The sequence below is a fragment of the Enhydra lutris genome, unplaced genomic scaffold (genome assembly GCF_002288905.1).
Source record: "Enhydra lutris kenyoni isolate GAN:26980312 unplaced genomic scaffold, ASM228890v2 scaffoldscaffold39, whole genome shotgun sequence".
Taxonomy (NCBI): domain Eukaryota; kingdom Metazoa; phylum Chordata; class Mammalia; order Carnivora; family Mustelidae; genus Enhydra; species Enhydra lutris.
The window spans coordinates 23,416,088-23,442,020 of NW_019154123.1; the positions used below are offsets into that span (position 1 = coordinate 23,416,088).

General features: G+C 37.2%; 1 protein-coding gene across 1 annotated transcript in view; it reads right to left on the minus strand.

The window, feature by feature from the left end:
- Positions 1-602: 602 nt before the first annotated feature.
- Positions 603-25,933, minus strand: part of LOC111155023 (DNA polymerase theta) — a 133,027-nt gene continuing 107,696 nt past the window's right edge. Inside the window, exons 23-30 of the mRNA XM_022515036.1 lie at positions 25,298-25,412; positions 24,333-24,454; positions 17,843-18,027; positions 15,512-15,623; positions 10,158-10,282; positions 4,054-4,207; positions 1,953-2,068; positions 603-1,501 (exon numbers count right to left, since the gene is read on the minus strand). Of these exons, the coding sequence (XP_022370744.1) occupies positions 1,388-1,501; positions 1,953-2,068; positions 4,054-4,207; positions 10,158-10,282; positions 15,512-15,623; positions 17,843-18,027; positions 24,333-24,454; positions 25,298-25,412 (1,043 nt within the window). The 3' untranslated portion in view covers positions 603-1,387. The remainder of the gene's footprint in view (positions 1,502-1,952; positions 2,069-4,053; positions 4,208-10,157; positions 10,283-15,511; positions 15,624-17,842; positions 18,028-24,332; positions 24,455-25,297; positions 25,413-25,933) is intronic.

The following is a 25,933-nucleotide window of genomic DNA, read 5'->3' on the forward strand; positions in this document are numbered from 1 at the left end:
AAGATCAGGTGGAAATGACCTATATGTCTGCACTCATGTTTAGAGAAGAAGAGAAGAGCCTTCTCTTGTGCTGGATCTCAATACTGACAGCACTATAGCTTTTCTCTCTGAGAAACATGGTATAGGTAAATATGGAAAAAAAAACTCAAGAAATAATGATATAACTTCCCTCTTATCTTTGCCATCTTCTGCTTACTCCCTCTCACCCCCCAAAAAACATGTCTGAGTATTTTGTGCACTAATATGCAAGTACTAATAGTGTATTATCCTTTGTTTATAAAGCAACTGTTTTTTTTTTAAATTTCTGGTTAATAAACATAAAAGAACTTTTCTGATAACTGATTATGAAATAAGAAACATTTCCTATGTGCACAGACATTGCTGAACCTACTTAACAATGCAAACCCTAGAATAAATAACTAGGAACTCAGCTTTTGGACACTCTTAGATGAAACACAATTCAAAAAACTGAAATACTGATATAAATTTCTCATAAATTCTTTTATTTCAATAGCAAGAAAGTCAGTAATACACCTTTGATTGGAATTACAAAATATCATCTCTTTAGCATGGGTATTCTCACCACACCACAAACACAGAAAGGGACACTAAGAGATGGATATGGAGGTGTCTTCCTTCTTTGGCATTATTGTATTAAACTGCAGTATAAACTTCTGATCTTACAGAACAGGATACCTCTTGAAGAGGTGTAGCTTATTTTATAATATCTAAGTATTGCAAATACATTCATTGTATGAATTGAGGAGGGAAAAGGAGAAGAAACACCATTTCATGAAAATCCATTCCTGGACGACATCCTTACCAAGCCTACCACTTTACAGACTTCAGAATTTATTAGCCAATGCTGCTTACAAAGACGATTCTGGCAGTCTTAAATTAATATTGGACAAAAAAAAATCACACACAATGCCTAACTGTGGTAGTTTATGAGAAACTAAATCTCTATCTGCCTATGGTTCCTGCTGGGGTCTGCATCCCAAGTGTGATGCACAGGGCTGGAAATGCCCCTGAGACAGCAGTTCCATTGTCTTCATGCTTCACACAGATGAGACCCAAAGTGCTAAGTGCATATTTCAATCACGCGTTCTGAACCCGTTTAGAGCCACAAAGAGCTGGAAAAGGTGATTTCAGTCCCTCTTTGAGAGGGAATACAATCATTAAACTTGGTATTTTGCCACAAAAAAAGTTTCTTCACACTACAGAGAATAAAGTCTGACATACATTTTGAAACTCTCACTAACATCACTATTCCACATCCATCAAGACTTGAGAGTTGGTCTTCCTGAAATACGTGAAAGGGTAATCTCTCTTCCACGTGGTTGTACCTACACCAGGCTTTCCAACAAGGACTTCATCATCTATACAATTACACATCAAAGTCTTTCAGCTCTCCCCAGCTTGCACCTATTTTCACTTTCACTTTCAGTTTCACAGAAAGTTCTATGGCACTTTCCATTTCATTCTTGACAATCTGAGCTACCTGCAAATAAAAGAAAAAAAAAAAAGAGGTTAACAAACTCTCTTCCCAATCAAAGAATGTTTCCCAACCCACCACTGAGGTGATAAGCCAGACTGCAGCTCTTCACCTCATGGTTCTTAAAACTCAAAATCCAAAAAGAAATAGGCATTCCAAACTTGTCTACACTGATGAGCAGGAGCTCTGCCAGTTTCAGTGAGAATGCTCAGTTTTTAAACCCTCAGGGCAAGATTCTCGTCTAACTTCTCCCAAACAAAAACAGCCTTGCATCAAAAGTTTCTTTAAAAATGAATATGAAATGGAGCACTCTTAGCTCTTTCTCTACCCTTATGGACTCAACATTTATGTAGCCATCCTGGGGTTCCAGGGAAGGGTTCCAGAAACCTCATGCACCTTAACTTGACCTTCAGCATCTTAGTGATCTATGAAATGGACGCAAACCCTGCAAAAATACCTGAACAACATCCTCTTCTGCCACTTCATATAAGAGCTCATCATGGAGTTGAAGGACGAAGAAGCCTCCTCTGATCGGGGAGAACATCCCTTGCAGTTTTCTCTTTGGTAACAATCCTATCCCATGAAAAAAGTAGGAAAACTGATCAGCATGTCACCGTGCTATAGAATAGGTTTTTGTTTGTTTGTTTGTTTGTTTGTTTTTAGGGATTTTGAGAAACTCTGGAGAATTTTAATTAAGTGATTAAGATATATAAGATTTAGAACTATTAGGAAAGTATCCACTTGCTGACTTTCCACCTATCAGGTAAACTCAAAACTCTACCAGCTTCCTCCCAGAAAGGAGGAACATAACAAAGAAGTCAGTAAATGGAGTTTGAAGAACTCTTCTCCAAAAGACGTCGTCTAACTTATTTCCTATAAACAACCAACATCTTCACTTTCCATGGCGCCTTTACTACCAACTTCTCTAAATAATAGCACCAGAGTAGTATGGGGCCTGATCCCTGCCCCAGGAAAGTGAGCTGGTATTGTCTTTAGGCAGTTTATAAGGACACTCCCTGATATCTTCTTATGGCCAGAAGTGTCACTGTGGTAGAACTGGGGTTTTACCAATTGGACCACATGCAACAAATAAGTAATTATAAACCCAGGGTCCAAATGAGGACTTCAGAGACTACTTCAAGTTATGTGTTAGAGTCTGTATCTGTACATGTTTCTGTGGAGTGATCTTTCAGCATATTCTCAAAAGAGCCTATAACTCCACTGTATCAGACTTAGTTACATCTCCTAACAAGCTGGGCCTACTGGTACAGATTATGCCCCACTAATCACTAAGATAAGGTTACTTTAGAGTAACTGCCCTCAATCATTTCCCCATATCTCAGAGCAGTCCTTCCTCTCTGCCACCCAAATTTCCCACTGATCGTTCCAGGCAGCACAAACACGATCTTCCTTATATCTGGTGCTTCCCTCAGAGAGGGCTCTTCAGCTGTCATAATCTGCAGCCCAAATTTATTCACAGGTAGTTCTTACAGGGTAAGAGAGCAAATACAGATGAGGCTGTGGCAAGCTGCTTCCATCCCAGGGCCGCAAATGCTGTGCATCTATCTGTTTGCCAGCTGACTAAAATCTGCTCTGCCCCACCAGGCCCCACTTAGCTCACATCGTTGGTTATCAGGACGCTTTTCTGCTTTCCAGTCACCATACCTCCATCCTCTGGATTTCCTGTTGTGCTTTGGCTTCTGATCCCAAATGCTATGATCCTCCTGCTTCCTGTGTGGGCTGCTTCCTTGGGCTCAGCTGACCTACCACTACCTTTAACCCAGCACAAGCCCAGGAAGTGATCCTCAGGGACATACCCACATTGCCTTCCACCCACTCCAAAAGCGGTTATTGTCCATATCCTCATGCTGGCCCTGCATCACTCTGCTGTGAACAGTTCTGTAAATATTTCAGCCACAGATCACATCTTCCCTTCGATTTTAAACTTAAAAGAGGTTGATAACTTCTAGTTCCAAATCGCCTTAAGCACACAGTATAGTATTATCACCCAAATTAGTTTGATCACTTATTCTCCCTATAAAGAGAGAGAATGCATTTTATGTGGTATGAGTGTGGTGTGTGTGTGCACATTGATAGCCATACAAAAACTGTTGAATGAGTAGCCTTAGATATTATGGGGGGAGGTAAGACAATAAAATTAATAATCCTCATGTGATGGGCAAGTCTTTATATCTATGTATTTTTGTATGTAAGTGAACATCTTTATATCTGTGTGACTGACTATATTATTCTCTGCAATGTATATGTATGTCTCTTCTAGAAATATGTCGACATATTGTGGGTTTATTATTATTTTCAAATGTTAATATATGTTTTTGAATTTCCTGTTTAAATTTCTAATATGGTAAATATTAGTATACGTAAACTACATAAAGAAAAGTTCTTTGGGACCCTTAGTAATTCTGAGAATGTAAAGACATCATGAGACCAAAACATTTGAAAACTGCTGAAAAATAATGAGTAAAATGTTTCCCTTTTTCTTTTCTGATACAATTAATCTCACTACATTATAGCAGGGTTCTCATTTATGAACAAACCTGTTCTGTCACTTTGGAGCATACTCTCCCGATGACCATGTGACTTGAAGGTTGAGTGGAAGGTCTCTAACTGCTTCTGAATGTTAACTGTGGCTATTTTAACAATATCAGCCGCCGAACCTTGGACTGTTGTGTTGATAGCCTGACGCTCAGCCTATGAAAATAAATAACAAGGGCTCCATCAGATACACCTACATGGTTTCATACCTGCTTTTAGTATCCACAGATCAGTGCTCACATCTGTAACCTGGACCAAGATGTAACCCAGGACATCAACTATTAAGCTGCACCCTAACAACTAGAATGATCTAGGGCTCTAGATTCTGGGCTATCATTCACATGAAAACAGTCTAAATAGAAGAAGGTCAGATTGCTTCAGTTTAGAAATCGTCAACATTCCGTAATCAAAAACTGCATTACACTTAAAATGTACTTAGTAGTTCAAAATTATTTCACAAACATATATATCATCACTTAAAATGTACTTAGTAGTTCAAAATTATTTCACAAACATATAGATGTCCCTTAATCCCATCTTGATCTATGAATTCAAGGCAATCTCAAAAAAAAAAATCCCAGCAGGATTTTGTGTTTGTGTAGAAATTCACATGTTGCTTCTACAATGTATATGGAAATACAAAGAACCAAAAATAGGCAAATACTCTTGAAAACCAAACAAAAGAACTAGGTAAGAAGACTTACTTTATCATATATCAAGACATCTTACAAAGCTGTATCACGAAGGCAATGTGGCATTGTCTAAAGAATGAACAAATACAACAGGCAAAAATAATGTGTCTAAAAACAGACACATTCATATTTGAAAATTAATTTGTGGCAAAAGTGATACAATAAAGTAGTAGGGGGAAAGCTCAGTCTTTTCAATAAATAGTTAGGGACAACTGTATATCCTTGAGTGGGAAGGAGAAAGACCTTGACCCTCAGTCTCTCAAAATACATAAAAACCAGTTCCTGGTTGATTATAGATATAAATGTATATGGCAAAACCAAAAGCTCCTAGTGAATATTTTCTTGAAATTGGGGTAGAAAAAACTTTGTTAAAACAGATCAAGGAAAATACTACAATAATACAAAAGATGAATAAATCCACGGAAGCAAAGGGTTCATATCTGGAATATATAAAGGACTGTCATAAATCAGTTAAAAAACAGACAATTCAAAAAAAAAAAAAGATAAAGATTTAAATAGACCCGCCACAAAAGAAGATATCCAAACGGACAATAAACAAAAAAGGAGCTCAACATCACTAGTCATTAGGGAAAGGCAAAAATCGGAGGGGGAGATGAACCATGATAGACTGTGGACTTCGAGAAACAAACTGAGGGTTTTAGAGTGGAGGGTGGGTAGGGAAACGGGTGAACCTGGTGATGGATATTAAGGAGGGCATGTATTGCATGGAGCACTGGGTGTATATGTAAACAATGAATCTGGGAACACTACATCAAAAACTAATGATATACTGTATGGTGACTAACATAACACAATAATAAATAAATAAATAAATAAATAAGGAGTGAGGTACCATTACACAGTTACCAGAATGGCTAAAAGACCAATGACAGCACGCAACGGCAAGAATGTAGATAAACAGAGCTGATGGCAATGTTAACTGGGATAACCACTCTGCAAAACTGTTAGGTAGTATATACTACAGGTATAAATGTGCTTATTCTATGACTCACCAATTCCACTCTAAAGGTAATGAAGTTGGGCACATATGTTTACCAAAAGACACATATAAGAATGTTCATAGCAGGTTTATTAATGATAGCTAAAACCTGGAAATAGTGAAAATTTCTGCCATCATTCAAACAGATAAATAAATTGTTGGTATGTTCCCACAATGTCAGTTAAATAAAGACATGAGCTAGAGTTGCGTATGACACTAATGAATCTCACAGACCTATATTTGAGTGAAAAAAGTAAGACCCAAGAGTATATACAGTACAATTGCACTTAAATAAAATTCAAGTTCATACAAAACTACCCTATAGTTTCATGTGTGTGCTGGGGTGGGGAGTGGATGGTATTGATTTCGAGGGAACATAAAGAAGCCTTCTGGGTGCTGGAAAAGTTCTATATCATGATTGGGATGGTGGTTTTATGGGTATACACATTAAGACTTCCAGCTTTATGCTTAAGGATTTGTACCCTTTACTGCACAAGTTATTTCTCCATAAAAATTTTAAAAATAAACCCAATTAACTCCCTCTCCTCATCTAAAGTTACTCATAAGAATGCAAAGGCCAAACACAGTGTGGGAGAGGATATTTTCCAAAAATGTAATCAATAATGAGCTCCTATATATAAGAAAAAGACAGGGGGGGCCTGGGTTGCTCAAATGGGTAAGTATCTGCCTTCAGCCCAGGTCATGATCTTGGGGTCTTGGGAGTCTGCTTCTCCCTCTCCCTCAGCTCTCCTCCCACCCCCGCTGTGCGTTCTCTTTCTCTCTCAAATAAATAAAATCTTTAAAAAAAATAAAAAGGAAAAAGAAAACTCAACAACAAAAGATGAACAAGAAAACTTTAAAAAATACTTTCCCAAGAAAAAATAACCTATTGGCTAATACAGATTTGTTAAGTTGCTTTACCTCATTAGTATTCAAGGAAATGCAAAGTAAAACTAACAAGATACTACTTTAAACCCACCAGAATAGCTAAAACTGTATCATCTTAATAGCAACTGTTGGCAAGGATGCAGAGCAATGAGAACTTGCACATGCTTCTGATAAGAAGACGACTGCTACAACCACCATAAGAAACCATTTGGCTTTACCTACTAAAACTATTTGGCTTTACCTACTAAAATTCTATGACTTGGTCTTTACCAAACATAAATGGAAACATATGTGCACCAAGGACCTTGGACAAGAATTTTCAAACCAGCAAGATTAACTCTGAGAAACAAACCAAGGGTTTTGGAAGAGAGGGGGGAGGGGATAGGTGAACCTGGTGGTGGGTATTAAGGAGGGCACATATTGCACGGAGCACTGGGTGTGGTGTATAAACAATGAATCTTGGAACACTGAAAAAATAAAATTAAATTAAAAAAAAATAATAATAATAAAAACTCTAAACTGGGAACCTAAATGCCCATCAATAGAAAAATAGATAAACTGTGATATATGCACATAATAGAAATAATTTATTACACTACAATAAAACAGTTACTCCAAATGAAACATGAATGACTTACCTATGCAATTTTGAGTGAAAGAAGCTAGATGTAAGAATATATACACATGACATAGAAAGAGGTCAAAATACATAAAACTATAGGCTTAGAAATAACAATAGCAACTATTCCTGGGAGGGCTGTGGGTAGTGATTGGGAACCATCAAGGGACTTTCTATGTGACTTGAGTAGTTGCTACACAGGTGTAGCTCTGTGATAGTATACTGAAATTTACATTTGTTTCCTGTATTTTCCTGATGTGTATTTTTCAATATAATAAGGGTTTAAACAAAAAGTAAAACTAAACCAAAACCAAAATTTACCTCTGATTATGTTTATTCATAATTCAGAGGGTTTGAATTTTCTTTCTTTTCTTTTTTTTTTTTTTTTCAGTAACAACATAATGAATCAGTTAAAACTTTGACTCCTAAGGTTTGGCATGAAAAGGTTTACTCTCAGAGAGCCCAGATATGGACCCTCAATTCTATGGTCAAATAATCTTCAACAAAGAAGGAAAAAATATATATTGGAAGAAAGACAGTCTCTTCAATAAATGGTGCTGGGAAAATTGGACAACTATATGTAGAAGAATGAAACTCAACCATTTTCTTATGCCATACACAAAGATAAACTCAAAACGGATAAAAAGACCTCAATGTCAGGCAGCAATCCATCAGAATCCTAGAGGAGAACATAGGCAGTAACATCTTTGACATTGGCCACAGCAACTTCTTTCAATATATGTCTCCAAAGGCAAAGGAAACAAAAGAGAAAATGAATTTGTGGGACTTCATCAAGATGAAAAGCTTCTGCATAGCAAAGGAAACAGTCAACAAAACAGAGGCAAACCACGGAATAGGAGAAGATATTCGCAAATGACAATACAGACAAAGAGCTGATATCCAGGATCTATAAAGAACTCCTCAAACTCAACACACACAAAACAGAAAACCATGTCAAAAAATGGGTAGAAGACATGAACAGACACTTTTCCAATGAAGACATACAAATGGCTAACAGGCACATGAAAAAATGTTCATCATGATTAGCAATCAGGGAGATTCAAATCAAAACCACACTGAGATACCACCTGACACCAGTTAGAAGGGCCAAAATTAACAAGACAAGAAACAACATGTGTTGGAGGGGATGTGGAGAAAGGGAAACCCTCTTACACTGTTGGTGGGAATGCAAGTTGGTGCAGCCACTTTGGAAAACAGTGTGGAGATTCCTTAAGAAATTAAAAATAGAGCTTCCCTATGACCCCGAAATTGCACTACTGGGTATTTACCCCAAAGATATATATGTAGTGAAAAGAAGGGCCACCTGTTATCCCAATGTTCATAGCAGCAATGGCCACAGTAGCCAAACTGTGGAAGGAACCAAGATGCCCTTCAACGGACGAATGGATAAAGAAGATATGGTCCATATATACAGTGGAGTATTATGCCTCTATCAGAAATGATGAATACCCAACTTTTATAATGACATGGATGGGATTGGAAGAGATTATGCTGAGTGAAATAAATCAAGCAGAGAGAGTCAAGTATATGGTTTCACTTACTTGTGGAGCATAAGGAATAACACAAAGGATATTGGGAGTTAGATAGAAGTGAGATGGGGGAAATCGGAGGGGGGAGACAAACCATGAGAGACTGGACTCAGAAACAAGCTGAGGGTTTTGGAGGGGAGAGAGGTGGGGGGATGGGTGAGCCTCGTGGTGGGTATTAGGGAGGGCACATATTGCATGGAGCACTGGGTGTGGTGCATAAACAATGAATTTTGGAACACTGAAAAGAAATAAAATGAAAAAAAAAAAGAAAAGGCTTACTCTCACAACTTTAGGTGCAAAAATATTAATTTTCAAAAACTTACAGGGTTCATTTACATATATGACTCTATCTACCATTTTTCATAATGTAAATCCCAAGAAACATAACTCCTGTTAGATCAAGTCTAAATTTTTCAGCCTGCCATTAAAAGCCTTCCACTAGCTGGCTCCATTTGACCAACAGAAAATTATCTACCCCTAAGTGACAACTGATTTAGAGATATGGTAAAAGCCTGATAAATATTTGATATCTACTTATATGGGAGCCTACAGAGTGAAGAAATAACAAAAAGCCAACTATTCCTCCATGGTCCCTAAGAGCATTAGTGCTCTGAAGGTTTTCAGCTCCAGACAGAAGTTCAGCAGTATGGGGCTGGGAATTTTCAATACATACAATGTGTAGTGGGCACTGACATGCAAAAGTATGGGAGAAGATGAAATACAAGCAGTTTAAACAGGAAGATGTGGACTATAATAGAAATTTAAATGTTCAGATGCATAGAATACTTTTGTGGATCCCAATGATTTCAGAGTTTTTAATAATAATTTGAATACATGCCATCAATAAATACTTAAAATGGTGCTAAAAAACAGCTTTCTTCAATATTTTGGATATCCTAATAACTTCTGTTGAGCCAGTGTTTTTAAAACAAATACACAAGTAGAATGAACCAAAAATGAATGAATCACATTTAATGATCGGCTAATTTCTAAAAACATTGGCAATTTGGTGTGGTATGACAAACTGGTATATGATAACTGAAACAAAGAACAACTAACAGATGTAAAAATTAAATTTATAACTTATTAGCAAAACAACGAAGTAACTGGTTTACTGAAAAAGAACATCTTTAAAGTATTTGAAGTATTACTAAGTGAACCCATATTTACATTAGTCTCCTAAAGACTGTGTTCAGCAAATACAGGCATGAGCCATCACTTCAAAAACCTTAGTGAAACAGAAGATCCAATTAATACGCTATTGATCCCTAAAAGGAAAATCATCTGTGTTTAGTCTATAGAAAAAGTATATGTCATTAAAATACTAAGTTAAAAATCCAGAGACATTTCAACATACGTGAGCTTTATGATAAAGGTTGTTGTCATTGATTCCTGGTAAATATCTACGCCTTCCCAAAATGGTCTGAACAAACCCATTTCTTTTACAATTCTTCACTGTCTCTCTCATGAAATGATTAATGCCTACAAAGAAAACACAAAAATAATTATAACCAAAGTCCATTCTTTTTTTTTTTAAAGATTTTATTTATTTATTTGACAGAGAAATCACAGGTAGGCAGAGAGGCAAGCAGAGAGAGGGGGAAGCAGGCTCCCTGCCGAGCAGAGAACCCAATGTGGGGCTCAATCCCAGGACCCTGAGATCATTACCTGAGCTGAAAGCAGAGGCTTAACCCACTGAGCCACCCAGGAGCCCCGACCAAAGTCCATTCTTTTTTTTTTTTTTTTTTAAAGATTTTATTTATTTATTTGACAGAGAGAGATCACAAGTAGGCAGAGAGGTAGGCAGAGATAGAGGGAGAAGCAGGCTCCCTGCCAAGCAGAGAGCCTGATGTGGGGCTTGATCTCAGGACCCTGAGATCATGACCTGGGCCGAAGGCAGAGGCTTAACCCACTGAGCCACCCAGTCCATTCTTAAGCTCATTCACTAGCTTCTATATAGTGAAATATGCCAAAACCCTACCATGATTCTTCAAATTATATTGCATCATCAAAATTTCGCATATAAACTTTCATTTCCTTTTTGCATATAAACTTTTCATTCCCTTTTTGTTTATATGCAAAACCTTGCATATAAACTTTCATTTCCTTTTTGCAGACTCAGAAAGTTAGATACTAAAGGGACTTTAGAAATGACATACTCTAACTCTATCACGAACAAAAAACATGAAACTAAACTCCAGAACAACAGAGCAGGTACTAAAACCTAGGATCTTAAGACTATTCCATGGTACTTTTCACAGGCTTCTATTCTTTGATTATGTTAATCTTTTACTCTTTGGTCTTACCACTTCCAGGCTGAAAACATTAACAGCTCCTTGTTAGCATCTAAGCTACAATCCAAATAGGACCTCACTGCAATTAATACACAAATAATAAATACTTCATTAGGAATATATACAATTCACTTCTTAAAAGTTTAAAAAGACTATGTATAGTATACTCCTGAAACACATTCATATTCCCTATACCAGCGTTCATCCTTTGCAATATAGGCTCATTATTATGTCCTATAGATCTTCAGGGTGAGTGTGTGGTTCCAGGCCAGCCAATGCCTTCACTGCTCATTCCTGTCTCTGAGTTAGAGAAGTCTTCTCTAACTGATCTTTTTTTTTTTTTTTTTAAGATTTTATTTATTTATTTGACAGAGAGAAATCACAAGTAGGCAGAGAGGTAGGCAGAGAGAGAAAGAGAGAGAGAGAGGGAAGCAGGCCCCCTGCTGGGCAGAGAGTCCGATGCAGGACTCGATCCCAGGACCCTGGGATCATGACCTGAGCTGAAGGCCGAGTCTTAACCCACTGAGCCACCCAGGCACCCTAACTGATCTATCTTTATTCATATGTGCAGTATCTGCTTTCTCACAGCTCTGCTCATCCTAATTAATAAACACTAATAACTCCTAACTAAAACACCTCATTTGAGGATTTCCATGTGTGGCTGGCACAGGAGAGACATTTGAGGAGACTGTGGGTGAAAGGAAAGGGAGAAAACCCTGCCAACTGAAGCTGTTGGTGATATTTAACCACCAGCGTAAGAATTTTAGAAAGCAATAAGGCTGTCACCTTTTTCTGTCTAAGAATTACTGTGTTATTATTGAGAGAAGAGCAAAGAAAATTATGAGATTGAAGAAAATGCATCTCTACAAATTCTCTTACCTTACGCTTGTCAGAGGTCCTCAAATATTCAGAGGCTGAAAGAACTACTTTAAAAAAAGCAAACAAAGGGAAGGGTGGGGGGAGGCAAAGCAGGAAACAGATTCTCAACTCTAGAGAACAAACTGATGGTTACCAGAGGGGAGGTGGGTGAGGGATGGGTGACTAGGGAAGGGGATTAAGGAGTGTACTGTGATGACCACCAGGTGATGGATGTATGAAAGTGTTGAATCACTGTATTGCACACCTGAAACTAATATTATACTGCATGTTAACTAACTGGAATTTACATTAAAAAAAATCAATCCTGTTATACAGTTTACATACAGTAGAAGTAACCCACTTAAGGTGAATAGTTAGATGCATTTTAACAAAGGTACACTACAAGATATGAAACATTTTTATCACCTTTACAGTAAGCCCTCCATTATCAGCCTCAAACTCTCACTGATCTGCTTTAAAACACTATATCTTGGTCTTTTATGATCTTAAAATTCATAAAAATTGACTTATACTGTACGTTCTCATTTGAGTTTGTTTTCTTTTGCTAAGTAGTATTCCATAGCAGAGATATAACAAAATTTGTTTATCCATGATCCTGTTCATAGACATTTGGTATTAGGAATAAAAATGCTGTAACATTTACATACAAGTCTTTCTTTGGATATGCTTTCATTTTTCTTGGATAAATACACAATAGTAAAGTTGCAGGATCACATTATTGTTTCACTCTATATAAAAGAGTCATAGCATTTTCCAAAGTGGTTGTACCATTTTACAACTCAACCAGCAATGTAAAAGAAATACAGTGTTTTTTATTTTAGCCATTCTAGTGTTTTTGTAATGGTATCTCTGTGGTTTTAATTTGCTTTTCCCTGATGACTAATGATGATAACATTCGACGTGGTCATTCATGTATCTTCTTTTGTCTGTTCATGTAAGGGCCTGGTTAGCCAGAGGAACTTAGTTGCAAACCCCGGATATAGGGGCGGGCCAGGCCGGATGGAGACATCCAATCAGTGGGGCGCACATATATTTACTGTGGTGAGTTGAAATCCCATTGGCCACCTGTGTGTGCGCTGGGCTCAACCACCTATATAAAGGTTAGTCTGTGAGGCTGGCGAGTAGTGGGAGTAGTAGGAGGAGTTAGAATAGCCGTTAGGATAGCCATTAGAATAGCCGTTGGGATAGCCGTTAGGGTAGTCTTCGAGAGTCGGAGGTCGTGGTCATCATGGTCGTCGGGAGCGTCGTGGTTGTCCTGGTCATCGTAGTCGTAGGCAGCGGCGCTGCTGAGAACAGCCTCGCCGCCAGCAGCCTCGCCACCCCGAGCTGTGGCGCCGCCGCGAGCAGCCACGCCAGAGCGGCATCATTCTGGGGAGCAGCCCAGTCTGGGGAGTGACCTCGTCAGCAGCGGCCTCATCCTGGGAGCGGCCTCGTCGGGAGTGGCCTCTTCTTGGGAGTGGCCCCGTCCAGGGAGTGGCCTCGCTGGAGCAGCCTCATTCCGGGGAGTGGCCTTGTCAGCAAGCGGCCTTGTCCAGAGTGGCCTTGTCGGGGTCGTCGTCGTCCTCTCTTCGTAAGAGATGGCCCCTACCAATCAGTTTGATTTTCGATGCTTGGCACGAAATAAAGCTTTGTTTGATTTTTGCTTTGTGTCAGTCTCCTTCCTTTGATCACACACCGTAACAGTTCACATCTTTTGGCCTTTATTTTATTGGATTGTTTGCCTTCTCAGCATTGGGTTATAAGAGTGTTTTATATATTCTTGATGCAAGTTCATTAGACAACAGGAACTGCAAATATCTTCTCTTTTGTGGCTTGCCTTAGATTTACTTAATGGTGTCTTTTACCAATGTTTATATTTTATGTTTAATTTGGTGTAATTATTGCCAAAGAAATCTTTGCCTACCTCAATGTCACAAAGTCTTTTTCTCCTATTTTCTTCTGGAAGATTTATAGTTTTAGCTTTTACTTTTGAATCTATGCTCCATATGAAGCTAACTTTGTAATATAGTATAATAGTTGAAGTTCATTTTTTTTCCATACTTGTCTCCAGTTGTTCTAGAACCAATTGTTGACATTACCATCTTTGCTCCATTAAGTTACCATGGTGACTGTTGAAAATAAAGCCACCATATACGTATAGGTCTATTTCTGAACCCTTTATTGTGACCCATTTTTTCCTATGTCTACTCTTATGCCTACCTTGATTATAGTAGTTTTATGTTAAGTTTTGAACGCAGGGAGTGTTAGTACTCAACACAGTATTTTTCCCCCCAAAATTTTCCTAGTTATTCCAGGCCCTTTCAATTTCCATATAAATTTAAGATCAATTTGTCAAATTCGACACAAAAATCTAATGGACTATTGACTGGAATTAAATTGAATCTATAGGACAATTCATAGAAAATTGCCATCACAATAATATTGTACCTTCTAATAAATTAACATGATAAACTTCACATTTATCTAAGTACCTTCAATTTCTTTCAGGATTGTTTTAGAGTTTTCAGTAAAGTCTTGCACATACTGTTGAATTTATCCCACATATTTCATGTATTTTGATGTTATCATAATAGTTTTATTTTTACTCCATTCACTAATTACTAGTATACAAAAATCCAAATGATTTTTACATATTAACTTTATATGGGGATGGGGCACCTGGGTGGCTCAGTGGGCTAAGTGGCTGACTTTGGATCAGGTCATGATCTCAGGATCCTGGGATCCAACCCTGCATCAGGAGGGAGTCTGCTTTTCCCTCTCCCTCTTCCACTCCCCCAACCCCTGCTTGTGCTCTCTCTCAAATAAATAAATAAAATCTTTAAAAAAAACCACAGAACAACCCTTGTACAGTGGAACATTTTTAAATGTAGTTATTTGTTCTAATAGTTGTTTCATAGAATTCAAATGATTTTCTATGTATAAGATCATTTCATATGTGAATAAAGTTTTCTTTGGGGACTGAGGTCAGAACTGATTACAAAGGGTATGAAGTTGGGGACTGAAGTAAATTTCTGGGATGATATGGTCATGATTCCATATCCAGGTTGTGGTGTAGGTTATAGGACTCTGTGCATTTGCCAAAACTTATACAAATATACATCTAAAAAGGGTAAATTTTACTGTTATGTAAATTGTACCTCAATAAATTGCCAAAAGACAAGATAATTTAAAACAATAATACTCAAACTGCTCTTGTTCTTTCACAGTTTCTGGTACATTTAATCAATGGTTTATTGCTTCGAATTGAAGCTATTAAACCTAAAGCATAGCACAATTCCAAGATTTTATGGCATATTCACAATGACAAACTAGCATATACATCAATTGGGGTTTTTTTTATTCCATTTTTGTTCCTATTTTTATGAAAGAAGACCATCTTAGTAAATAATCATAAGGATGATGTTATTTGACAATATCTGGTGAAAACTTCTCAGTAATAGAAATGTTAACAGAAAAAATTTTAGCACTATTTTTTCAATTAATATGGCAAGATAATTGACTAGTATCTAGAAGATAACAATATTTAATGTTTCTTTACCTGTATATCTGGATTTGAAGGAATCAATATAGCAAGCAGCATCATTTTCTTTAATGCCCATCTGCTCTGCCAAAGATTTAGCACCCATTCCATAAATGATTCCATAGCAAATCTGAAAAGGAGTCGTCACACTCAGTAAGTAAATTAAAGATCATAACTACATAAGCTGCAAATATAAAAAGTTGATCAGGATCGAAATTTGGTAAGCTTTTTATTTCATAGTGTGTCAAAGAAATGATTAGATCTGCTTTGGGTAGGTTAAATTCATAGAACCTGATATCCAGTGAACATCTTTTCTCTTTTCTGCCTTTTAACAATACTTTGAGGCTGGGGGAGGAAGGGGAAGAACATGAATAAATATGAATGTGTGTGTGTTTTATGAAACTAATCCTAGTGATTTAAAAGGGAAGATTTCTTTCTGACTCTTTGTCATGTATCCACTAGTCTTCAGAGCAGCTTTCTACTCCTATAATAGCACATTAACTTCTGCTTAGAGAAGTGCCCAGGAGTCAGGAAAGAGAAGCATTACAAAAATTCCTCTCCTAGCTCTTGCATAGGACAGAGCAGGAAGAGAAGGCTTCAGGGTTGGATAATAAGGAATACTTCATTGGAAATAAATATGCTTCCCACTTCACCACCTCCTGATATCCCACAACTGCAGAATTCAGTTGGGCTAAACAAATTCCTGAGGAAATTTTAGGAGTAGTAGAAATAGTTAAAATAGGTCAGTAGGAAATTGTAAATTTAATAATAAGTATTGTCTGGGTTTAAATCCTAGTTCCAGAATTTATAAGATTATCTTGCAGAAGCTACCTAAATTCTTATACCTCAATTTCTTCATCCATGAGGATAGTAATACCTGCATCATGGAATTGTGAAATTACTAAATTATTACCTCTTAAGTGATCAGAAAACTAGCATAAAGCAAGTTCATATAAATGTCATTAAATATAATTTTTAAAGGTAGCTTGTAAAAGATGATTATCAGAATCCCAAGCTACTTTTAATGTGATAAAATAACTAGAAGTTTTTGTCCTTTCCCTGTCTTTTTTAATACATTGAGAAATATTTTTTTCCTCCTTTTATCTTTTCCTTTTAGGTGTTTCTACATTTTATTTTACTGTGACTTTTTTTTTTTTTTTTAACTTGGGTAGTACATAGCACTGACTGAGATCTCAGCCAAACCCAAGGAGTAGATGGTGCAGAGCATAAACACTATTAAGTCATGCAAGAACTTATGAAAAAGAGGCAGATATCATCAGTGGATGAGTGTTTAGGTGATAAAGTCAGAATGTCTAAGTTCTGCCATTCTGAGCTCATCCTGGCTCCACCACTTACAACTATATGATCTTAAGCAAATTACTAACTTTTGGTGCTTCCCTTTATGCCTATTTAAAATGGGAATAATAATTATACCTATTTCATGGATTTATTATGAAGGTTAAGTACTGGAACATTACCTCTTTTATCCAGGGTTCGATTCTTGCTGAATGCAGGAACCCAGAGATTATTAAACAGAGAGGGCAAAGCTGGTTTTCTAAAGAATGGAAGAAACGTGCTGGTGCTAAACAGGCAATGGTGAGAGGAAGGGTTTCATATCTAATGAGCCAGTGAAGACTTACAGCTCTGAGTAACTAGAAGTATAAATGCAAAACTAACACAGCAGGATCTTAAAGGTGGGAGTGATGGTCTTTTGCCGCAGCCAGCAATCCTATTTTCTCAAAAATGGCAACAGATTTCCCACAGGCCAAGTGGTGAAAGAATTATCAGTGTCAATAGAGGCCAGAAAATGGTATAAATGTGGCCTTTGACTTTCTCTGTGCATGACAGTCATCCAGGAGTAGGAACTAATATGGACCCACTTGAAAAGTCCAAGGAAAATATAAAGTTTCACATCTGGATTAGCTAACCAATGACCTCAAAAAACGAAAAAGCTTATCAGTTATTAATTATAATCCACAGTTCAGTGATTTTTTTCAATAAACATTTAGAGAACACCTGTAAAAATAAAAAGATGAAAATGTTTACAGACAAGAAAGACATTTTTTAAAATACACAAACATACACATAAATAACAACTACTACCACCACGATATCTACCACTAATGTGGATGGCTTTCCCCATGCGAGGTAGCCTCAGACAAAGTCTATCTGATTCTTTCTACTGACTCTATGAAGAAGAGTATAATGAATACCATGAGACAAGCTCAGCTGAATATGGTTTGAAAGATCCATAGATGGAGAAATCATCATTTCTCAATTGCAAATGACCAAGGCATTTAAAAAAATTTTTTAATCATTAAAATTCTCATATACGTTAAATATGTTCACCTGCTTTGCTTGTTGCCTCAGATCATCCCCAACAGACGCTGGCTCAATCATCTTCCACTCAGCTGCAATACTCCTGAAAACATCAGCTCCAGTGTTTAATACTTGAATGAGGCGACGATCCTGGGATAAATGAGCCAAGATCCTCAGTTCAAGTTGAGAGTAATCAGCAGCTAATATTAAGCCACCTGAAATAGAAATGATTTTAGAAAAGCTGGTACAAAGATAAGTCCACATTTTAAACAGTTGAGCAGTATGACAAAAATTTAGTTCTAACTTAGAACCGTAAGATTAGGGGAAGGGAAGGAAAACTGAAGGGGAGGAGATCAGAGAGGGAGACAAACCAGAAAAGACTCTGGACTCCACAGAACAAACAGGATTACAGAAGGAGAGGGACTGGGGGATGGGATAACCAGGTGATGGGTATTAAGGAGGGCACATGTGGTGATGAGAGCTGGGTGTTATATGCAACTAATGAATCACTGAACATTACATCAAAAACTAATAATGTACTATATGTTGGCTAACTGAACATTAAAAAAAAAAAAGACATTATGTGCCCAAAAGTTAAAATCTTGCTCTTAATGTGATGCAATTCAGTTCTGTAACTTAGATAATTTTTTTTCTGTTCAGCTTTCAAGTATATGTAATATGTGTAAAGCCACCCCGACCTCTGCCCCTTAAACCACTATGCTAGTGCTTTCCTCAGTGTTTCCGCAGCATCTGACACATAATCTAAAATGGTCCTTTTGTGCCTCTTCCACATAGCACAGAGCCATTAGGCATGGGATACTTACTTTTCTTTTGCATTCTATGAAAAACCTTGCCCATGGGGTGCCTGGGTGGCTCAGTCAGTTAAGCATCTGCCCTCAACTCAGGTTATGATCCCAGGATCCTGGGATTGAGCCCCGTGTCATGCTCCCTGACCAGCGGGGGAGCCTCTCCCTCTCCCTCTGCCTGCCGTTCTGCCTACTTGTGCTCTCTCTTCAAATAAATAAATAAAACATTAAAAAAAAAACAAAACAAAAAACCCTTGCACAGTTCTGGTACTTCATAGCTCCTTAAATAGTTGTTGAATGAATGAATGAAGAAACTGGTTTGCAATGTGTGCACATTTTAAGGGGGCCTGAGAGAAACATGTGCTTTGCTTTGACAATAAAAACATTCAGTGGACTGTGGACTCTGAGAAACAAACTGAGGGTTTTGGAGGGGAGGGGGCTTAGGGGTTGGGTGAACCTGGTGGTGGGTGTTAACAAGGGCACATTTGCATGGAGCACTGGGTGTGATGCATAAACAATGAATCTTGGAACACTGAAAAAATAAAATAAAGCTTAAATTTAAAAAATTAAAATTAAAAATTAAAAAAAGAAAAAAAACATTCAGTGGAAACAATCAAGGGGTTGATATGTGGAGGATTACTTAGAGGATTCAGAGAGTTTACCTATGTAATGGAAATGACTGGATTAGATACACATGGCAAAAATAAAATTAAAAAGATTGTGGCTAAGAAAAAAGGAGGGAAAATGTGACTGATATCACCACACACTCATTACCATATTATAAAAAAGGCATGCTACAAATCAAGAACAAGAGAAAATATAAAGAAGCAGTTCACAGAAACAATCAAAAGAACCTTAAACATACTAAAGAATGCTCAACTTCATTCACAATAAAAGAAATGCGAACTAAAACTATAGCAAGAAACAATGCTATCATCTTTTTTCTCTACTTAAACTGCAAAAATCCAGAAATTGGGTGGTACATTCTGTGGCAAGGTAGAGAAAGAAACACTGTTATTGGGAACTAAATGGTTACTGCCCCCTATTACAATGCAATTCAACAATATCTATCAAAATTGATCAGGTTTACTCTGTGACTCAGCAAACCCACAGATGACCTGCACAGAGATTAAACTGGTTTATGTTCAAATTTATTTACTGATAATCAAAACTCTCCATAACAAAAACATTAAATGAAAAAAGGCACATAACAGTGTATCTGGAATCTTTATTTTTGTTTAAGAATAGGAGGAGAAAATATTACATATTCATATTTGCTTACATCTGCATAAAAAATACTACAAGAATATATAAGAAACTCATATAGGAGGTCATCTAGAAGAGCTATAGGCAATAGGATAGCTACGACATGAAAGGAAGCAAACTTCTTAATACATACCTTTTTATATATTTTGATTTTGAAACTATGTGAATGAATAAACAATTTAAAAATATAAACAAATGACCACAATTTTTATGGGTTTCCTGCCATAAATAAGAAAAACTGACAAATCTGTTCTCAGATGTTAGAATAGACAGTGCAGGACTACAATCTCTAAGAGGCAGGGACGAGATAGGGGACAAGGTGAGCCACGCAATAGTCTCAGTTTTCTGAAAGGAGGAATTTACCAGAACACATTGCAGTGAAGGAGAGATGAAACAAAGCACTATGATCTGAGCTGAGGAAGCAGAGGCTAGAGTTTGTGCCTACTGAGGAGGCTAGAATTTATGGTAATTTGACCAAATACTGAAGGAGCGAAAAGTTCAGGAAACCAGACCAAAAAACCATACTAAAGAAATAACTGCTACCAAAGAAACAGCCACCATCACATAGTTGTCAGCTGAACAACTACTTGAACAACAACCTCTTGAACGTTGAGAGATGTTCAAGCTGTGACCAGACCGAGTAGACAGACCTTGTTAACACGTTGAGCACCAAGTAGAGACCTCAACAAGGCCACAGCTTACAATCAAGGCTAATCTGGCCCTAGAAAAAAAGCCACTTTAAACATTTGCTAACAAAGCTTTAAAAGTCACAAAATGATCAAGCTGAATGTAAAAGTAATTGTCTGCCAGAGGAAAATGTTATTAATGAAGATTACAAAATCCCAAATCAATAATGTAGCAACCATAATGTCCAGCACACGATTAAAAAAAAAAATACTAGACATAAGAAGATCCAGGAAAATGTGACTCTGAGCAGGAGAATATTTAATCAATAGAAAAATGACCCCAAAATTAAAAGATGGTGGAATTTTAAGTAGCTACCATAGATAATGTTCAGGAATTTAAAGAAACATGCATATAATGATGTAATAAATAGTGAATTTCTGTAAGGTAATAAAAACCAGACAAAAAATCGAATGAAAATTCTAAAGCTAAAAATACAATATCTGAAATGTAAAATTAACTAGAAGGATGTGACAGCAATTAGACACTGTAGAAGAGAAATCCATGAACATTTAAGAGTCAATAGAAAGTATACATTGTAGCACAGGATTAAAAAAAAAAAAAGGAGGGAGAATAAAAAAAAAAAAGTTTCAGTGACCTGTGGGGCAATACCAAGTGGTATTACATATGTATATTTGGAGCAACAAGAAGAAAGGAAAGAGGAGAGAGAAATGAACAAAAAATATTACAAGTGGGACATCTGTGTGGCTCAGTTGTTTAAGTGTCTGACTCTTGGTTTCAGCTAAGGTCATGATCTCATAGGTCATGGATTAAGTCCTGCATGGGGCTTTGTGCTCAGCAGGGGAGTCTGCTTGATGATTCTCTCCCTCTGCCCCACCCCCATGCTTGCGCACGCCCTCTCTCTTTCTCTCTTTCAAATAAATAAATCTCTTAAAAAATTACAAGGTTGGGGGCGCCAGGGTGGCTCAGTGGGTTAAGCCTCTGCCTTTGGCTCGGGTCATGATCTCAGGATCCTGGGATCAAGCCCCACATCGGGCTCTCTGCTTGGCGGGGAGCCTGCTTCTCCCTCTTTCTCTGCCTACCCCTCTGTCTACTTGTGATCTCTCTCTCTGTCAAATGAATAAATAAAATCTTAAGAAAAAATTATAAGAGTGGTATCTAGGTGGCTCAGTTGGTTAAGTACCTGCCTTTGGCTCAGGTCATGATCCCAGGGTCCTGGGATTGAGCCCTGCATTGGGCTCGCTGTTTGGCATGAAGCCTGCTTCTCCCTCTCCCTCTGCTTCTCTCTCTCTCTCAAATAAATAAATAAAATCTTAAAAAAAAAAAAAGAATATGAAAAATTTAAAAATTACAAGAAATAATGGTTGAAAATGTTTCAAATTTACTGAAAAATATAAGCACATATATTTAAGAAAAAGACTAAGCCAACTTAGGATATCCAGCAAACTCAAAAGTCTTAGAAGCAAAGCATGAAAAACTACCCAAAGACTCTCAATAAAAAAATTTAAAAAGCATCCAGGGAAAGTTAGTTATATTATCTTGGAGGAGCAAGAAAAATGATGGTGTACTTCTCAATAGGAATAATACAAACCAGAAGTTAGTGGAAATATATATTTAAAGTGCAGAAGGAGAAGGACTGTAAATCTAAAAATCTACATCACATGAAATGATCTTTCAAAAGTGAGGATAAAATAAAGAAATATAGGGACATGGGAATGCTGGGATAAATCACTGTCAGTAGAACTGCATTATAAGAAACCTTAAAGGAAGTACTCTGGAGGAAGTACTTCAAGATTCCTTGAATTACTCCAAGAAACGAAAAGTGCCAGAAATGGTAAAAAGTGGACAGGTAGAAAAGACACTTTTTTAATTTCTTGATTTCTTTGAAAGATAATAGACTTTTAAAAGCAAAAATAATAACTATGGCAGAGTTTATAAGTCATAGAAATTAAGTCTATTATATAAGAGGGGAAATGGAAAAAACTTTACAGATGAAGTGGTATAAGATTATTTGAAGACAGTATGTGATGGAATACATATATACATATTGTATACTCTGAAATATCTAAGATAGTTAATAAGACAATAGAGGAAATACAAAGAACAATAAAAGTAGTCACTTAAAGCTTTAAAAAATAAAGAACAGATAAAATAAATAAAACACAAATAACAAGACAGTAGAATTAAACCAACTGTATGCCAATGATTACTTTAGATGCCAATGGACTAAACACTACATTTAAATGACAGAAATTTTTGGATTTAATCCATATACATTTAATTTCAATGAACTTAAAAAAATTTTAAAAAGCAGTATAAAATATTGTCATGTTAAATACAATTTTATTGTTTAGGTAAAAATAAATCGGTGAATGAACAGATAAACAAAATAAAATATATACATATAGTCAAATATTATTCAGCCTTAAATAGAACAGAAATTCTTTTTTTTAAACATTTTATTTATTTTTTTGACAGAAGGAGAGAGATATCACAAGTAGGCAGAGAGGCAACAGTCTACTGAATGTTTTCCAAGGTTTTCCAACATTCAGAGAGAGGGGGGGAAGCAGGCTCTGCACTGAGCAGAGAGCCCGATGCAGGCCTCAGTCCCACAACCCTGAGATCATAACCTGAGCCAAAGGTAGAGGCTTAACCCACTGAGCCACCCAGGCACCCAAAAAGAACAGAAATTCTGACAAATACTACAACATGGATGAATCTTGAAGACATGATGCTAAGAGAAATAAACCAGACACAAAAAGACAAATACTGTATAATCCACTTATAGGAGATACCTCAAGTAGTCAAATTCACAGAGACAGGAAGTAGAATGGTAGCTGCCAAGGACTGGGGGCTGACGGTGTGGGGGGAGAGTTACTGTTCAATAGATAGAGAGTTTCAGTTGTGGAAGATGAAAAAGTTCTGGGGATGGATGGTGATGATGGATGCACAAACAACCATGATGGGTACTTAATGCCAAGAACTGAACACTTAAAAATGGTTACAATGATATAGCGCTGATAGCTCACACTTAAAAAGCAAAATGGAAAATTACCAACCAGGTGACACTGTCATGGACCTAAATTCCTCCTTAGAATATTTTCTGACAGAAATAAAACCAATTCAGATGGTTAACTGCACTCACCCAGACCTGCCAACTGGCAGAAGATAAAGGACCGAATTTGTATACAAATAGTAGGGATGATTTGGGAGTTAGATCCTGACTTCCAAATGTCTCATGACTAGAGTTTATTGAGTTCAAGCTTTCATGAAAGGCCTGTGACTAGAGTATTAAAGAGGTCAGGCAAGAGAAGGGCAGCCTTGGGGGTTACACCTGCAATAGGAAACAGTGGTGTGGAGAGGAGAGAAGCAAAATAGCAAAGCACATCAGAGAAACAAGAAAATTGTGCCCTTAGAGATCAAGGGAGGACAGAAATTGAGGTAAGTGAGGGTTAATTAACAGTATAAATGCTGTACAGAAGAGTCTGTACAAGGGCCTGTCAAGGAGTACAAGGATTAATGAAATCTTCTGGACTTTGCAAAAAAGTTTACAATCACCTTGGAAAACATTCAGCAGACTGCTGCTGACAAGCATACACCACAGGAGTTTTCCACACAGCAGATCATGAAGACAATGACTGACAACTTGGCTACACAAAGGGAAAAACAGGCTACACCAAAGAGAGGAAAGATGGAGGGACCAATGCGTATTTCTGAGTCTTATTCATAATGCAGGCTTTGTCAGTGCTTTGAAAACCATTTCTATAGCAATGAGAAGCTCAAAATACCATCTACTACCTTACCTGGAAAAGGCACAAAAGCATGCCGCATGCTGACTGAAAATGGCATTCCTCTGTCTGGGGCTCTCTCCTCCATCTTTGCCTGGTATCCAGAGTTCAGGCCGCGACTCTTTTTATCTCTTCCTCTGTCAGGCAAACAATATCAGCAGCTAGACATGAAGCAGTCTCAAATATATGAGAAAGGTCTCATTTTTCAGTGAAGTCAACAGTTTCATCTAGGAAACTTAAAAGCCTTATCATTTGAAACTCACTTCAAAGATAGATAGATAGATAGATTTATTTATTTATTTATTTATTTATTTGACAGACAGACAGAGATCACAAGGAGGCAGAGAGGCAGGCAGAGACAGAGGGAGAAGCAGGCTCCCCGCTGAGCAGAAAGCCCAATGCGGGGCTCGAGTCCAGGACCCTGGGATCATGACCTGAGCCGAAGGCAGAGGCTTTAACCCACTGAGCCACCCAGGCGCCCCTGAAACTCACTTTAAAGCTTACATAGATACTAGATTTTCTTTTTTAGCAAACATTCATTTAAACATGAAATAATGTATTTCTGTAACAGCTTTTGCCACAAACTGTTTCTGAAAAAATTATTGACATTTAGCTCAAATCAACAAATCTTTTTGGCCATATCTAACATAAATTATCTATGCTTTTCCTTCCCATCATGTGAATTTAGGGAGGGTAGAAGGGGGGAGAGGTTCTTGACATAGTTAAACTCTTCTCTGTAGCATTTGAGTTAGAAAAGCACATTGTGCTGATTATTTAATTAGTGGTCCAGGTTTTCAGTCTTTCACCATCAACTAGCTTCTTTATAGAGAGACTCGGGATTTTAAATGGATAGTACCTAGAAATGTGTATGCCCAAAACAGAAAATTAAACTAACTTCATTATTTTATCCACTAGCCTTGTTTTGAGCCTTTCATACTCACAAAAGTATATTAACACAAATACAGAGAAATATTATTTACCTGTTCATGGGAAGTTGGGCTTGGGAAGGTGGGCTCTCTCCTATGAGTGTTGGCATTTTAATCTCAAAATCCCTTGGCACATTCTGAATATTTGGTTCTGTAAAGGTGATTCGTCCTAAAATCAACAGAGTGAAGACAGAAAATTGAGAGGATTGAGGGGATCTGACATTTATTTTCACAGTAATTGCATTTCTGAATTACACATTTTCACCACTGCTAAACTAAAATAAATTTATAATTAAATATTTTCCATTATGTTCATGCATCTAACAATGATAAAATAAGTACAAGACCAATCCCAATGTAAGTGAATATATGCATCAACTACAATAGAATGTTTTACATTAACCTAGCTCTCTAGAAAATAAGCCCATGCTAAGAAGTAATTTGATAGGTTGAACTAGTTCTGTGCTAAAATGAATACCAGCTGTCAGCACTATATGAATGTTAGCAGGGGTATTAATGAGTAAAGACTAATCAAATGGATCCTAGGAAAAATGACTGTCAGAACCTTCAAAACTCAGGAATGCACAAGACACACAGAGAGGATGTGAAGCAAAAGAGCAACTGGCTGCTGGAAAGGGATAATCCTGTGCCCAAGAAGCCAGCTAATCTGTAGAAGATGGAGTAGTGAGA